General features: G+C 36.6%; 2 protein-coding genes across 2 annotated transcripts in view; one reads left to right on the top strand and one right to left on the bottom strand.

The window, feature by feature from the left end:
• Positions 1-709, top strand: part of LOC146450702 (uncharacterized) — a 947-nt gene extending 238 nt beyond the window's left edge. Inside the window, exon 1 of the mRNA XM_085100094.1 lies at positions 1-709. This exon is cut by the window's left edge and continues 238 nt beyond it. Within this exon, the coding sequence (XP_084956220.1) occupies positions 1-702 (702 nt within the window). The 3' untranslated portion in view covers positions 703-709.
• An 812-nt stretch (positions 710-1,521) lies between these two features.
• On the bottom strand, positions 1,522-15,070 carry LOC146450701 (uromodulin-like). The gene is made up of 7 exons (XM_085100089.1): positions 14,955-15,070; positions 11,640-11,902; positions 10,861-10,972; positions 8,705-8,827; positions 6,613-6,745; positions 5,994-6,124; positions 1,522-4,303 (listed from the first exon to the last, which is right to left on the bottom strand). The coding sequence occupies exons 1-7, from the start codon at positions 15,022-15,024 to the stop codon at positions 3,942-3,944; spliced, it is 1,194 nt and encodes a 397-aa protein (XP_084956215.1). The 5' UTR covers positions 15,025-15,070; the 3' UTR covers positions 1,522-3,941.
• Between the last annotated feature and the right edge of the window lie 2,430 nt (positions 15,071-17,500).

The raw sequence follows: 17,500 nt of genomic DNA, 5'->3' as shown, positions 1-17,500 counted from the left end.
CTGCACTACCAAAGCCATGTTGACATGAAATACAAACATTCTCTGCTGAAAACAATGTTAAACCGGGCGTTCAAACTCTCTTCGAATTGGCATTTTTTCCATCAGGAATGTGAACGTCTTAAAGGGATTTTTTCTCGCTTGCATTATCCTGAAACCGTCGTAGAGAACACCATCACACATTTTATTGAAACGAAAGTTGCTGAGAATGCATGTCCTGAACAACGGGTATCCGACGAACGAGCTCTCGTCAGAATCGTCCTACCTTTCAAAGACCAGAAATCGGCGAACGCGGTAAGACACCAACTTAATGATCTCAGCCGAAAGATCGATGCTGATGTCCATCCTGTCTACACAAGTCAGAAGATTAAGAGCAAAATCAAACCAAAGGAACATAAACCTCCCATTGTGAATCAACAAAACGTTGTTTATTATTTCAAATGTGGTCTGTGCGATGCAGACTATGTTGGCTTCACGAGTCGACACTTGCATCAACGTGTGGAGGAACACAAACGATCTGCAATTGACAATCATGTAAAGGACGAGCATGGACAGGATCCAGAGACCATTAAAAGCAACTTCAGAATCCTGAGAAAGTGTCAGAGCAAACTCGACTGCTTGATCTTCGAGATGTTGTTTATTCGCGACCTAAAGCCGAAACTGAACAAACAATGCGACTCGATCCGCGCGAAGTTATTTGTTTAATTATTTCACTTTTAAATACCTTTTAAATACCTTTTATCGTTTTTAGCGTTCCTTTGTATTTATCATTCACGCTATTATTTTTGATATTGTTTAGATGTGAATATCTTAGAGCTTTTTAAGTCAGCATCTCATTAGTTTTTTCACAATTGTATATAAGCACATATTTTACTTCTTATTTTGAACTTGAAAATGACCGTCGGACGGTCGAAACGTCGTTCTCTTTTAACGTTAACTTTTATAGTTAAATTAAGTTCATAATCAAGAGAAAATCATACAACATTGCAATTATAGTAACACAACTTGTTAAGATGATGGCTTTGTCAGTGATAATCTAATGTTCCTTAGTGAAAGTATCTTACAAAATGCTGTCTTTGAAGGACCAGGCAACTGATAAAATTATCATCATTATCATCAACTTCTTATTTATAACTAGGTAAATAACATACTACAAAAAGGTGACAAGAAAAAAAAAAAATAAGAGGAAAAACTAGTGGTTACTTAATTTCATGGCATGGGATATTTTCAGTTAACATTTTTCTACTTGAACTGATTATTAATATTTCTCTTATAACATTCTTAACAATTTTGGAATAGTATAAAGTAGATGCAATTTACAACTTAACTGAAAACATGGCAATTCTCAAGACCTCGCAAATTGCTTGTCTAGTATATCGGTTACACTCTGCAGCCTATAACAAGTGACTTCAGAATATATACTTAATAAACATGTCAGTGCAGAAGATAATCTGGGCACAAACTACAATGAACCTTGTACGTACAGCATGATGACCCTGCACTCTTTTCTCCTGGTTAAATACATTCATTTTTTTTTCTTTTTTTCCTACATTATAGTATTTTCTAGTATATTGCAATTACAAAAAGAAGTTCTATAGAATACAAGTTACATACTAGTTTCACGGGCTACGATATTTCAAAAAACTTAAACAAAAAATTACGCGATAACGACAATGGAATAATCAAGAACAAGAAGACAATCATAACCCATTACAACAACCTGTCCCAGGTGGATTTAAAACTATGTTTAGCACTTATTTTTAAATGCGTTTTCTTTTAGAATACATAGCTTAATTTATATTTTGAGATGCAGAAGATATCTTTCGAAGTCTAGATTCCCAAGCATATATTTGAATAGAAAATAGAGCAGTTTTCAAATGAGTGTCGCAAGACCAAAATCAAAGTAATTACTTTCGCCAGTTGCAACACACGTAAACAACACAATTAACCAATCAGATTTCAAAGCAAATGCATGTAACCGACGTAAAGCGCGAAAAACGTGTGCGCGCAAGACACGATTGATTTTGGTTTTGGTTCAATAAGTGGCGCAGGTTTTGCTAATCAATTACAGAATATAATAGAGCTGATGAAAAACCGAAGCAGACTTGTAATTACTTTGACACTCAATTGAAAAAAACGTTTTATGATGCTTTGCAATAAAGAGGGATTGGTTTAAGCGAAAAGTGTCTCGTGGCTTTCCTGTCATTTTGTAAAATCCATAAACATTGTTGTTTTAAAAAATTGTAGCCTCAGTGTACAATAACCAAACTATACCAAAGCTAGTACTGTTAATGAGTGTCTCTAACCTCCAATAGGCTCGTTCGGAGGTGAATGTAGCTTTTAAACCGTTAGGCTAAACCATTTGAAGTTCTTGCATTTTCGTTTCCAAAATAAGCTAGGAATCAGCTAATTTCTTTCTCTCTATGGGGAGCAGGATCATGGCGCAGTGCTGAGAGCAACTCGCTTCTCCCAATAAATAAATAAATAAATAAATCAATCAATCAATAAATAAATAAATAAATAAATAAATAATCAAAACCAATAAAGATAGGCTAAAATGATATAAAAATTTAAACTTGATGATTAGACACTTCATTTTCATTAAATATATAAAAACAAAAAAACAAATTTCGAGAAACATGACTGTCAAAATCGTGTTGCCATGGAAACATTAAACAGAGCTTCTTAACTCCCGAGATCTTATAGGCCCAATTTACCTCATTAACTAAAAAAGGGAGTAAAAATGTGACACTGAGCTCGTGATTACGTTTCTCAATAGAAACAAGAAACTGACATGCTGCATCAGTCAAGGCAATTTAGTGAATCTCTTGATCAGTTACAAAATGGAAAGCCCTCAGACTCAGTATTATGTATCATTGAGTGGCCTGTACTAAATAAAGAGAAAACAATGTACGTAGCCATTTTTTGTTTTTAAGATAAGGGCCAAAATGTACAAGAATTTCGGCTCTATAATGAAAAGACTGTAGTCCTTACAATTCTCACTGGACCGAGACTGACGACGTTATTTGAAGACATGCTGCTCAATTTTAGTTATTCTCTGGATCATAAGAATGGAAAATCAGGCAGACATTAACAGGCTAGCTCATATTGATTGAAATCAAAAAAAGACATTTTTTTATTCCCATTAAGGAGGTGAAAGTCAAAATTGGCTTAGATTAGAGGGTAAAACTGGTCTCCCAAGTTTGTCGATTTGAGGGAGGAGCTTCATGTATGAACCATGATGCCATGACTTGTGATTATCCTGCTTTGGTAATCGGCCCAGTCCTGTATCTCAATTAATTGACATTGTGCGCGAATCTGTTATGGGTTTAAACTTAAAATGTGAAAATTGTCGATACACTGATTCCTTTAAATGTGTTCAAAAATCAAGGAATGAAAACCTTAGAAATATCTACTCCCATAATTTTCCCTACATTTTGGTTATGACCTAATCATATGGGTCGATGGGAAACATTACAGTCGACTACTCGAGTAGAGTTGCCTCAGCAAAAGTCTGATTTTTATCGATGAAATTATAGTTTGCGTTGTTCTGTGTCGTTTACTTCTACACATCATCTACCTTTCTCTACGGTTTAAAATTATTTAGCCACCAACATTTCGAAAATCTACACAGTCCCACTTGTACGCATACTGAAAAGCGATTGTTAGCTGGTTATTATGATCCGGCGGTGATCGTTTCTTTAGCCTGGTTTTTATTAGGGATGAAGTCGGAGCCAGAGATGTCAGAGTGCTTACGACCTTATAACAACCAACAATAAAAAATAACAAATCAAGTGGAAAGCGGAGTCCTTAACTGGACGTCGACAGATTCGGAGAGTTAACAATCAGAAGGTTCCCATTTTCTTTCAATTGTGCTTATGTTTTCGTCTGGTATGATGTAGTGAAAACCTAGGGACGGATCGCTTCGGTTACCGTTCATACTATTAATTGTCACTACCACAGTAGCGCGAATTAAGAGGGGTACCATGGAGGTAATAAACATAAAATGAAGTACAGTTCCTAGCTCTGATGGTAGTGGGATTGGGACATTCGCATCCGCCAGACGGGCGAAAGCAAACCTTTCTATAACTTTTACCATCCGCAACACTGGGATGACTGCCTTGCAACCATCCAGGATAACGACTGTCACAACCTCTTGTAAGTGGGCATTTAGAAGCCATTCTCGTTCCTGCTTTGCCTTCGAATCGGTACCAACCAAGACCAAGCCATCTGTCACTTTGCGTACCACTACCTCTGTACGTTACGCTTCTGTCAGCATTGGTAAAACTTGTGTATTTTTGACACTCTATGGGTAAATAGATGATGTCAAGTGAGCCACAATTTAGATAGAAAGAGAGAGAGAGAGAGAGAGAGAGAGAGAGAGAGAGAGAGAGAGAGAGAGAGAGAGAGAGAGAGAGAGAGAGAGAGAGAGAGAGAGAGAGAGAGAGAGAGAGAGAGAGAGAGAGAGAGAGAGAGAGAGAGAGAGAGAGAGAGAGAGAGAGAGAGAGTAACTGCACGAATGACTCACTGACTGAATGACTAAATGACAGAATGAATGAATGAATGAAACGAACGAACGAACGGAGGAACGGACAAGCGTGCAAGCGGACGAACGAATGGACGGACGGGCGTACGGACGGATGGATGGATGGCTGGATGTAAACAAGAGGAATGCATTCTAAGCTTGTACAACATTATAGCAAGACAATGAAAAATTAACAACTGATTACCATGATAAGTATATAAAATGTTCTTTTTTTCTTTTACAGGAAGAGTCAACTTGCTTTGATTGCAAGGGGTGGGGACACTTCTATCAGGAGTACTCCTCATCCCTCATAAAGAAAAGGCATTCAGATGGGTTGGACACGTAAAGGCTGGAGTGGTTGTGGTGGCCGTTGTGTTGGCCGTAGTTCACGGCCCGGAAGGGGAGGGGCACTTCCCTACAAAAATAACAGAGGTACTATTCGTACCTTGTAACGGGTAACTTTGTACCTCGTAGGATCGATGCTTAAATCTAAAAGAAGCGCCACTTGAGTTGTCGTGGTACATTTTAACTTCTTAATGACTGTTTTAGTTAATCCACTAGCTTTATCTTCTTTTATCATTGTCTTGTACTTAGTTATGTAATGTTAAGTTGACTCCGTGGGGACGAGCCAATAAAATATGTATGTATTTTAGGTGCCTTTAAGGTTAGATGCTCAAATAGGATAAAGGTGAACATTTTCAAAAAATCTTTTAAAGAAGAATTTTTTTGGAAGAGTCAGCTCTGTCAATATTGAAATTACCAGCGCTAATTGATTTGTTGTCCTTGAATTGTTACCTCCTTTTAGACCATACCCACAAAAATACATTCTGGTACCTTTTAGGGATATTTTTGAAGTTTTCCGAGGAGCAGCACCATCACTTTTGTAGGGGAATAACCCTCCCATCCCCCTCCATCTGGAGGCATTTCTGCTACCACGTTGACTTAAATTGTGTTTATTCTTTATTAAAATATCAAACTTAATTAACCTGCTAACAAAATCCTGACAAGACCTTTCAATAGCTTCAGGATTAAAAACCATACCGCACTGAACTAAACGCTTCTAAGGTGGTTTACAAAAAGGCCCTAATGACTTGCCCCAATGGAGTGAGGCCGAGCAAAGGAAAACATTCCGGGTGGAGGGAAACAAAAGTCACTGTTTCCATGGAAACAGTCGTTAAGCGATTTCCTAGATCTTTCAACTCAGTAATACGCAAGGAATGATTAATTAACACTTGCCACCCTTTCCTGGACAGGAAATTGAGCTATGGTCAGTTTAGTTATTTAAATGCTTCCCCTTAAACTATGAACTATTTTCCAACCATTGTCAAGCAGAGAGGTGATAAGAATAATGAACATCAGCTAGGGGATTTTTAACAATTGTTAATCATCTCTACTTGCAATTGACTAACAAAAATACTAGTTCCGTAATAATATCCACTTTATATGATGTAAAGGAATTGTAGAGTCTTACCTTCAGGCATGCAGCTGTTCTTTCCATCTCCTACGTATCCAGGATTACAAGAACAGTTGTATGAACCAACAGTGTTTGTGCAGTTAGCAAGGCTTGGGAGGCAGTCATGAGATCCTTGAGTGCATTCATCACTGATCACATTATTGCATGTGTTAATTTACACCAATGGTTTTTTTGATTTCCAAACGGCGCTCCGAGGAAAGAAAATAAAACCTTGTTTGCTAGACTAAGTTAAACTTAAATTTCCAAAAGCACGATGCCTGTTACACTGTCAGGTAGACAATAGTGACGTTGACAGAAACGCTGTCTTCACATGCATGTATATCTAGATGAGCTTATTGAGCTCTAGAGGCAAACATGTATAAAGTATCTTTCAATTAACGTTGTCGGATATTAAACCCTCAAGCTAAGCGGAAAACACCGAATGGTAGTATAAGTGGCTTCAAACCTTCCTAGTTCGGTTGTAATTCCGGAACGACCGTGAAATTACAACTTAATTGTGAAGCTTTAAAGCTACCTACACTACCCATCGATGTTGTTGGGTAAGCTTGAGGCTTTAATATCTGACAACGTTAATTAAAATAGCTGTATATTGTAATGTCTTAAAATAAAAACATACAAAAAAAAACTACCTTCACAGGTATTTCCAGAATATCGATATCCAACCGGACAGATGCAATAGTATGATCCTTCAGTGTTATTGCATGTGGCATTCAACGGACAGGAAGATATCTCCGAACATTCATCTATATCTGGAGGAGAAAGATTGAGAACCACATACAGCAATTTAATTATTATTCCCTTCTGAAAGACGTGGCTCCAATGGTTTTGGGGTACTTATTTAGACCTAGCCACTTTCTCATGACAATTAGCCAAGTACAGTGTCACCTATTTTTTAGTGTCACTTACTGTTAGCAAAATAAAACCAAACTATTATTTTAACGATTCTATTGAGACTAATTCGTTTTTTATTCGTTACTAATTCGAATTAGTTTCAATGGAATCGTTATAATAATAGTTTGGTTTTGTTAACAGTAAGTTTGGCTGTGGATTGCTAGCATGCAAGTGGATTACAACTTGAAAACATAGTTTGTTCTTCCTCGTAATATTTTCGTTCCGGTGTGTTAAGAGCGATTTCATGTTACAAAACAGGTTGTTTGTCAAATATTTGAACAGTTTTTACCAATTAACATACAGCAAAATCTCCATGACATTGTCCTTTAAATGCAAACATATTTGGGGGTGTTTAAATGTAATAACTCGCACCCGTACGAGTTTTATACCTGTATGGCTTTATGAGTTCATATCGCGTTTACATGAAAACTAGGACACTTCATGTCGACCGACGTGATTGAGACGCCATTATTAAGGACTTTTTGCACCAGTTTTTTTTTTTTTTTGAGAACTGCAAACCGCAAACTGCGGTTTGTTTGCGGTTTGCCGTCTAGAGTTTGCCGTCAGAGGTGCAGTTCATTTTGGACATTTGGCTAGACGCTTTTGGTTTCAACCACAGAAACGGAATTTATTGAGCAGTCGATCCATCCATTCTCTGCAGACCCTTCCTGTTAGTTCAATAAATTTCTCCTCCGTGCTATGTCCTCCTAATCCGTTGACAAAAGTGGCCTTCTGGCGGCTACCTCCGTAGCAAGAATTAGATCATTAGCAGCAGTCGGCCATCGAAATGGAGGCATGTTTCTCTCAAACCAAGAGTAATATGTTCTTTTTTTTTTTAATGTTCTTATTATTATACATGGGCATTATTTCTTCCTAAAAAAACTGCATAAATTCGAAATTTCTTTAGTAAATCGGCTAAATCAATGGCCTTTGTTGAAATCATAAAAACGTGCAAGACAACAGCCACGTTTGTTTTTCATTCGTCCCCACACCGTTAGTAAAAATTGCATAAATACTGTAAAGATTTCGCCGTTGAATGCCGTCAAGTTATCATACAATGAAAAGAAGCATGTAAAAACCAAGCTTTTATCCGTAAGCGAGGGCTTGTAAAGATTAAATAGTCTAAAAACTCTTCCTTATTTAATTACCGCTAGCAGTGACTCTTGTCGTTGAAACGTCAACCACAAAAGACAAACGCGACCACAAGACCAAGGTCACGTGACTTCTTGAGGTTTGCAATTTCCGGTTCTCAGATAAAAACCTGGTGCTAAATTGGATTGTATACCAAAGAATGTGCATGCGCTACCCGTTCTAGACTCACAAGAGAGTTATTTCATGCTGGAGCGCACAGCCGTGCCGCGGTTACATGACATCAGAATGAGTTTTCGTACCAGAATGAAAATCTCGCTCCGGTACAGTTACTGGGTAAACTCGCTCCGGTATGATATGATATCATATAAACGAATACAGAGCCACAAGAGGGAACTGGAGTGAACTCGAACCAGAATGAACGTCGCGCTGGTATCATGTAAACACCTCCTTAGTTGAATCAACCGTTTACCTCAAAAATCCATCACGCCTTGCGCTCCCTTTGCGTACGCTAAATGCAGGCACTGTATTGTTTTGTATAGCCACATGTTGTTGCCAGCGCGCTCTGTAGCAGACGCGCTCTCGAGGTTACGGTAAAAAACCTAGGTATCAGTGTTGTTGCTTTTAAAACTACGAAGTGCGCTTCTCAAACGTACAAAAGCTTGTTTAGTAGAGAAATTACCTTTAGATAGTAATGTAAGCTGTAGATAACGAAAAGTTATCCATACCTTGACACGAGTATCCATCTCCGATAAAACCAGGTTTGCAGCTGCATCTGTGCGATCCTATGGTGTTTTCACAAGTGGCATTCGTGTGGCAAGGGCTCGGATTCCTGTTGCATTCATCAACATCTGAAAAGATAAGATCTCGGTGTACTAAGCTAAAATATCAGCAATATATTCTTACTTCCCGTACTTTTCTTTTAATTATTGATGTTGTTGTTATTATTGTTGTTATAATTATTACAGTATTATTATTATTATTATTATTATTATTATTATTATTATTATTATATTATTATTATTTTTATTATTATTATTATTATTATTAGTAGTAGTAGTAGTATTATTATTGTTATTGTTATTATCATTATAATTATTATTATTATTATTATTATCATTATTATTACTATTTTTATTGTTATTTTGTTTTTTTGTGTCTTTGTTTTCGTTAATACAATACAATACAATACAAAATTTAATGACACTCCGTAAAGAGGGCTTTTCAGTGACAATAGGTCTAATAGGTATGATGTGGATTAATTAAGTCACAAGGTTAAAATTGCCACAAATCCAAAACCATCTACGGTTGGAATATAACATCTGAAAAGTGACTAGGTACTTGTAACTTTTTGAGTTTTGATACAAATTCCAAACAGAGTAGCCTTCCTATGTCCTCAGGTTTTGTCAATTTTTGCGGGAACATTACGTCATAAAATTGATGCCAAAACTTGTTCTCGATCTCTAAGATATCTATATTTGAAATGAAACTTTAAGCTTTTCAAAATTAAACCATTTTTTTTTGATATTTCTATCCGCTCTAAAGAAAGAATATTTTGAAATTTGAATTTTCCGCCATGTTGTTACGTTATTTAAAATAGCACAGTAAATTCGAATTTATAAAAGGTTATGTATTTTGTGTTTAGAAGCATATATTTCAAACATTTATCGCTTTTGATTTCCACGCTGCAAGTTCTATCAGAAACCACTGAGTATTATGAAATAGATGATGAGTACACGATGATTCCTGGGAAAAGAAAAATTTCCGAGCCTTCATGATCAGCAGGACTCGAACCCTCGACCTTCCAGTTACTAGGCTGGATGCTCTAACCACAGTGGAAGCTGGGGGTCAGAAAATTTTTTCCCGGGAATTTTCATCGTGTCATTATTATTCATTTCATAGCATTGGGTGATTGGCAGGTTTACTGAGTATTGGTAATAATTAACTTAAGTGCCAACTTCGTGACGTAAAAGTTAAAAAAATAATAAAAAAAAAACACTGAAAAACATGTGAATTTGGAGAATCACAAGTTCTATTGCTTCTTTAACTTCAACACATTAAAGCTGTTAAAGTTAGATGGAAGGAATATTGTACATCCAAACATTTTTCCTCAGATGTCAGCAAAATGCCTTATTTCGGGCGATATTGGCAGAGTTTTCTCAGTTAAGTTAGAATTATCATCTTTTCTAACTATAAGTTTCGATGAAGTTTCTTTAAATGATCTTAGCCGAGAAAGGTCAGAGGATAAAGCAATTAGCTGAAGTTATGTGTGAAATTTAAAATTATTGTACTTGGAATGTCAGAGTTTGACAAATACGTCAAATGTTCATTCATATAATATTAGAAATTCTGTGTCCAATTGTCACATTCCTCAACTAAAAACTGATGCTATCGAAGCCTGCCTGCATTGCAGGGGATCGGTATTAATGGAACAGATTTAAGTGACTGTGGAGATACGACAGCCACAAAATTTGAATGATTTAAAAACATCGTTGAATGGCAAAGTTATCTTAAATACGTTAGTTCAATTTAAAAAAAAATGCCAAAATAACGCTAAAGTAAAAATAACGGCGGAACGATTATTTATTTTCACAAAAAGTTAAATACAATCAAACACTCACGTTGACTAGCGTAGCGTTAAGAAAATAGTACCCAAATGCTTGAGTGTAAGAAATATATACCGGTGCTTTAACAGCACTTGGCTTCCTTCATTCTATTTGGACCGAATTTTGCTGCAAATCGAGTACATGCACATGTTAGTCACAGTGACCCGACTTGAATTAATACCTATTAGGAACCGGTCAAATGCAGCTCGCTGTAGGTTAAATTTTAAAATTAAATATTATTTTTACTAATATAAGACTTTTAAATTCAACATGCTTACCATCACAATGATGACCCTCAAATCCGGATTGACAAACACAACGATATCCTTTGTCTGTAAAACCCGACTGGCAAATTCCGTTGTTCTTGCATAGATTCTTTCCACATGCGTTCTTAAAAAAAAGTAGAAAGTGAAGAAGGATATTACTGGTTGAAGTTGATTGATAGCCTGTCAAGCGGGGTAAAAATTTTTGCACTAGTCAAATGAGAGGAAAAAATCGATCCACGATATTGTAGACTGGTTTTCAAGGCCAGCAGTTTCAAATAATGGTATGATGAGTGGAAAAAAAGAAAGACATTGGCATTAGAGGCTCATTTGCTCAAACATCTGGGATTTTCGCGCTTCACTACTTGCAAAGTATCAGCCTTTTGTTGCTTCATACCTCCGCCCAGCTTATTATAAGACTAATCACGAGAGTTTGTCTTTCCCCTTGAAAAAAAAAAACATATAACGAATTGAGTAGCACATGGACTGCTTCACTGGACTGAAAGTATTGCTTCAAAACTTTAGTAGGAATGGTCATCGTTTTCAAATCTGGTACCCTTAAAGACACGAAAGAAGAGCCTCCATCAGATGCGGCAAATTGCAATTTTACAGCGGGAGGCAATTCTCGCGCGCGTCCGTTTGGCTAGGCCGCTTTACTGTCCCTAAGAAAAATAAAGGCCTCCTTGTAGTGCAAGCACCTTAGATTTAATTTTAAATGCTCATAACGGGACTTTCTTTTAAATACTCTAAATAGGTAAGATTTGACTTGGGGAGAAAGTTTCTGTTACCCTCACCTTTGCTCCTTTATAGACGTAAGATGGATCATCTTTAAACTCGCTGTCGTGCTCCAAATGAGTGCAGTTATTCAACTCACATCTGTCTTTTGCTTCTCCGTTTTCTGGCTTCTTTTTAAAGTTATAGCTCACGCAGTTGGGCTCCTGGTAACACATCAGCTCACAGAGATCCATGTCCAGGATGCCAATAACTTTTATTGTGTGATTCGTCAAACGTTTGTTCGCAAAGAAGAAGGGAGCTGGAAACTCCATGGAGCGAAATTCTGTTAAAGGAATAGAAAGCGAAAATTATTCTTAAAAATTTTCGATGCGTGGTGATAGTCAATAGTTAAGAGGCTGATATCTACAAATGAGTTTGCTCTCACTTTGGTGGCGAGGTCGAGAATCAGAACGTCAAAAATGAAGCCTTGATTCGAAAGTTGGACTTACTTTGAAAGAAAATTTAATGAAACTTTTAATGTTAAATTTTATTCAGTCGATGGAGAATATATATGCGCCAACTCTGAAAACGTGTAAAAAATTAAACAACTAAACAGAGTCAATTTTGTAAGTAATATGTCAAAAACGAGGGCGAGTGCTTTATCACGGGTTCCAAATACTGAGAAACAGATGAAAGCACGAGGCCGCAGGCCGAGTGCTTTCATCTGTTTCGAGGTATTTGGAACCCGTGATAAAGCACGAAGCCCGAGTTTTTGACATGTCTTCTCAAATGAAACAATAAGAAATTAATCTCATTAAAATGCAAATGTTTGATCTCAGATGAAAAACATGTTTCATCTCAGATGAAAACCTGGTGGTGTTTCATCTGGTGTTTCATTGGGGTATCAAGATTCATCCACCTGACCGAAATGGAGGTCATTTATTGGCTTTTGACTGCATGAATTATTAATGAGTTTGAGAAATAATTTTCTGCTTCTTCTCTCCCTTGTTCGTTTTTTTCGTCTGTTATATTCTTCAATGCACTTTCCATTAAAAACATTCACATGTGCTATTCATAAGCTCTCTTCATTCAAGCCGGTTGTCTACAACTTTTCTCTGGTAATCAATAGCGCCACCACATTTGAGGGCACTTTAGTGTAGGGCGACTTACAAGTAGCGTCGCATCTGCCAGTTCACTGAACAGTAGTGTCTACAACAATGGTTGACGGGAAAAATAAGAAGAGATGATGTAAATGGGACTATGTAGGCCCTGAGCTTCTCAAGGAGCGAGAAGCAAGAGGTCAATTATGTCACAAGATTGTGAAGATACCGTTTACCGTTTACTTTAAGTGCGAAACATTCGACGAAGGTAAACCTAGAAGAATAAAGTGGATGTTTGCATTAAACATCTTCAAGTGTTTCTATTCCAAGTTCATGAAGACGTAAAGGCATGCCACCGTTAGGATATTTTATCTCTCGACCAGAACCTTGGATTTGGAGAATCTGTGTTGTCATGGTCAAATAGTTGAATGCATGAATTACTGTCAATCTGGTCCCCAATATGACTAAACAGAATTTGTTTTAACAAGAGACTGGTTTCAACTGTAATGACAAAAAAGGCTGTTGCTATGGTAACAATATGACATCTTGTTGCATCATGTTTACACCTCCCTGGTAAGACGATTTTATTCGGCTTTAAGGAAAATCTGGAAAATTGATAATTGATATGTCATCTTGGGCTACAACAGTGTTCTCGTTTTGCTAGCTATATGTAGAAAAAGAGGTTTTTTCCCTAATTTTTCTGCAGTGTGAAAAACATATGACTTTAAAAGTTGGTTTACAGAGAAAATTTAATATGTGATCGAAAGAACAAATGTTTACTAGATGCAGTCGACATGAACATTTTCGAAAAAAGCAAAATAATTGCCTTTCGTGAAAAAAACAAAACTTACGCACAATGCAAGCACCCGTAGAGTGCATTAAAAATAAAAATGAAATTAAACAAAATTAATAGAACTTTCCCTTATGATATGAAATCCACAGGATCTTTTTTAAATTTGATGTGTATTATTGAATAGCCTACTATTCTCAATAGTGCAGATGTTCTGCACTTCAATTTCTGCTTCTATTTCGTCAAAGAACACGCCGCGTATTCATAGACGCTTATTAATTTGCTTTCAAGACTGAGTTTGAACTGTCTCTTGGATACGTTTCACCATTTAAGCCGTTTCAGTTTACATATTCACCACCTGTTATACGAGAAGGAGCCGTAATGTATTTGCATGCGTTGGACAGAATACACGGCACTTCAAAACAAATGTGAAAAAAAAAAAAAAAATCAATATTTGGACTTCACAAAAGCACCTGCCGAGCTCGGATAAAAACCACTTGGATGTATTTTTGGCTTAAAAGTATTATTTTCAGAATTCTATGAAAATTGTTGCACTTAATATATAACTGTTTTTATGTTATGAGTTAATAGAAGTTTGCAAACCTGACGCTCAAACAGACAATTATATATCAAAATTCCATAGGAACGTATGCACCATTATCACCTTCAATAGAATTTCTAGCCATTTCTTAAAACCGAGCACTATTTCAAGTCAAGAATATTGATGAATTCTTAAAACTGACATAATGAAAAATAAATCGCCTTCTTTGTACCGGACCTCGCTTTTTCTTCTCGACTTTAAAATTTAGCCCCCGAAAATATTGCGACCAAACACAAAAGTTTGATGTCACTTGTTATATGGTGATGAATTTCGGAACTTTTCATTTGGGAAAACTTACTGACCTCGATAACGTCAATTTGACCCGGAATTCTAGCATGATCTTGAAACACAGTACAGAGACTTTGAATGGCATTTTGTAGAACCACGAATAGCGAGCGATTTTATGACGACTAAGTACGAGAACCCACAAAGACCTATCTCTACCTTCAAGTATGCTTAAATCTTCTTTTGAAGACAGCTCTTTGATAGGATAGTTCACATTTATCTTATCTCAACGACCCGGCCGTAAACGCTAAATTCTTTAAAGTTTGGAGATACTAATTCTCCTTGGGGATCTTCAATATATTCAATCATTCCTAGCTTCTAAGAATTTGGTATTCAACCAAGACAATGAACGCAAACAAGCCACCTTCCTAAACACTTTGCAAACAGAGTGGGAGTGGAAGAAGGCGGCAAAGGAAACTACGAAAGTTAAACTTTCACTTTGGTCCGAGTCGAAGGTTTTTTTCCTTGAAAAAAATGTCCTTGGTCGTAAGAAATTGTCTTAAATATCTTAACAACGACAGCTAATAAAGAACTGCCTCAAACCTTTAACAGAAAACAAACTAAAATACTATAACATAAAATCGATAAAAGAAACTTTATCCCCTAAAATAGCTCGTACCTTGTGAGCGAACTGGAGTAGACATTGCACACGCCATCGACATAACAACCAAGAATAGAAAACAATCCATTTCTCCTTTAAAATGGCCTCACATTGATCTGTGTAACTTAAAAAATGAATCCCCAAAAAAATTGGGACAGAACACGAAATTTTGATATCACTTGTTATGGTGACCTATCATAACATAAGAAATGTCTTGTGCTGCTAATGCTGCAGTTTTAAAAAGCAACTGTGGCTAGCAAAGTGGCGCCAACATCTTTAATTGTCATATTTTAAGCCAATGAAGGGTAAGCACATCCTTTATGACTTCACCCCACTCATTATTTTTATTTGCTCACAGTAAACATAAAACCCTGGTATATTAATTTACAATATGTATTTTTAATAAAGCACGGTTAGACTTTCTGTAAGTCCAACGAACACTGTGCCCCTAATTTTCTGTTTTAGTGAAAATTGTTGTAAATTTTAGACATGTTATGTTAAAGCTGTCGTGAAACCAACACTTACGAATGGAAGCGATGTTTAATTTAAGACCGGTCTGATGAACATTGCACGTAATTGTTAGAAGTGAGTGAGTTAATTAATTGTGTGCATATATAACTTAGACATGACTGTCGCATGAGCTGTATTTGTCTGAGTAACACATTTTACATAAAGCATTGAGACTTCCTGTTTACTTTTCTCATGGCACGCAGTTTCCAGTGAAAAGCATAATAATAATTTAAGGTAAGAAGGCTCAGTTATTCGCCCTTTATAGTTTTAATAACCTTCGACGGTAATCCAATCCGATCCCATCCCATCCCATCTCATCCAATCCGATTTAATCCGGTCTAGTTTAATCCAATCCGATCAAATCCGATCCAATCCGATCCGAACCGACCCGATCTAATCCAATCCAATCCAATCCGATCCCATCCCATCCCATGTTATCCAATCCGATTTAATCCGGTCTAATTTAATCCAATCCGATCAAATCCGATCCAATCCGATCCGAACCGACCCGATCTAACCCGACCCGATCCGATCCGATTCAATGCAATTCAATTCAATTTTTTATTGTTACCAAGGCCCCATTTCATTTATTGGTGAGTTTCTCTGTTTATTTCTGTGACGATCCAGGAAAACGACTGCGTTAGAGGCCACATAGGATTACTTGTTTCCAAGGAGGTACTCTATGACATAACATGTAATTTATCATTTAGTTATTCTTTTGAATGAAATATCAAGAACTCGATTGCACTTTTATAAATGACTAGCTTATTACTTTTTTGGCTCCTCATTAGCCTCTGGATTTTTTTTAGATGGACAACATGAATTATTACACCATAATAAACCACAAAGGGTAACTATATATCCTATTATTAAAAACTGAATCCTTTGAAAACTGAAAACTTTGTTACTGAGCACATGTTTCACCTTTTGCAAAATCACTTCGACATATTCTATCCCTGTACCTGGTCAATTGTACGATCCTGCTCCTGCCATCCCTAGTTTTTTTTTAAGTCTTTTGGTTGTTTGTGTTTTAATTATTATTTGTATCATGGGAGGTGCCTCGCATGGTTCCTCGCGTCCCGTTCGCACCTGCCCTTTTGACCTTATCACTTTTCACGTATTTTTCATTTCTTTCTGGTTGTTTAATTTATTGTATTTAACATGTGTGATGGTCAATAAAGCTGTTAAAAAAAAAAAAAAAAAAAAAAAAAATTGTATAATGCACTTCGAGGGATTTGATTGGCTTAGCGGCCATGTTATATGCGCCATTATACCATGGCAAGGAAACGGCGACCATTACATTTTCTACCGGTTATTCATATACAGCGAAATCAGCAAGATCTAGCAATATTTCTTGATTGTTTTTAATAAAACAATTATTCCACTTGCGCTTGTTGGATATGAGATGATTATAGCCAACTCGGCACTACGCGCCTGGTTGGCTATCTATCATCTTATATCCAACGCGCGCTCGTGGAAGAATTGCTAAATACACAGCATAAGTATAATTACTCCGGTGATTATAGAGATTCTGTTGATCTGATTGGTCGAGGATTGCGTCATATCCTGCTATAATCACCTCGCGCGAGGTGATTATAGCGGGAGCACTAACTTTCAAAATTGCCGCTTAGCGATTTGTTGACGTTTCTGAAAAAGAGGTAAATAGGACGAAAGAAAATGCAATTCCGAAAGGCACTAAAGATGCAGCTATTTCCGAGGTGATACTTTTCGAAGGGAAGATATGAAATTTTTGTTAATTGTAATAAAAAAAACCCTTGTAAATTGCATGTTGGCGATGTCGATGACTTAAAATGAAGACAACATATTAAGTTAAATTCGAGCAAGGTTTTCTTTATTAACAGAATAATTTCACAAACGAGTTTAAAACAGAAATTGAAAGCATGAAAGTAAACAAGATGAGTAAATGCCTTTCTAAGTTTTACGTTTCAGTGACGAGAAAAGAAAGCACTTTTTATAATCTGAAAACTAATTTGTTGTCGGCTCGAGCGGCTCTCAACCACCATCTAAAGTCACCGCCTCACAACAACATATTT

This window comes from Pavona decussata, unplaced genomic scaffold (genome assembly GCF_977016875.1).
Source record: "Pavona decussata unplaced genomic scaffold, jaPavDecu1.1 SCAFFOLD_432, whole genome shotgun sequence".
Classification (NCBI taxonomy): domain Eukaryota; kingdom Metazoa; phylum Cnidaria; class Anthozoa; order Scleractinia; family Agariciidae; genus Pavona; species Pavona decussata.
This window is presented reverse-complemented; position numbering and strand designations above follow the sequence as displayed.

Excerpts from the sequence above, each read along its gene's own strand:
- LOC146450701 (XM_085100089.1), bottom strand. The coding sequence starts at position 15,024 with ATGGATTGTTTTCTATTCTTGGTTGTTATGTCGATGGCGTGTGCAATG. Across the intron at positions 8,828-10,860 it reads TGAGGGTCATCATTGTGATG|ATGTTGATGAATGCAACAGG; the intron begins GTAAGCATGTTG and ends TTATCTTTTCAG. Across the intron at positions 4,304-5,993 it reads GAACAGCTGCATGCCTGAAG|AGTGTCAAAAATACACAAGT; the intron begins GTAAGACTCTAC and ends ATTTACCCATAG.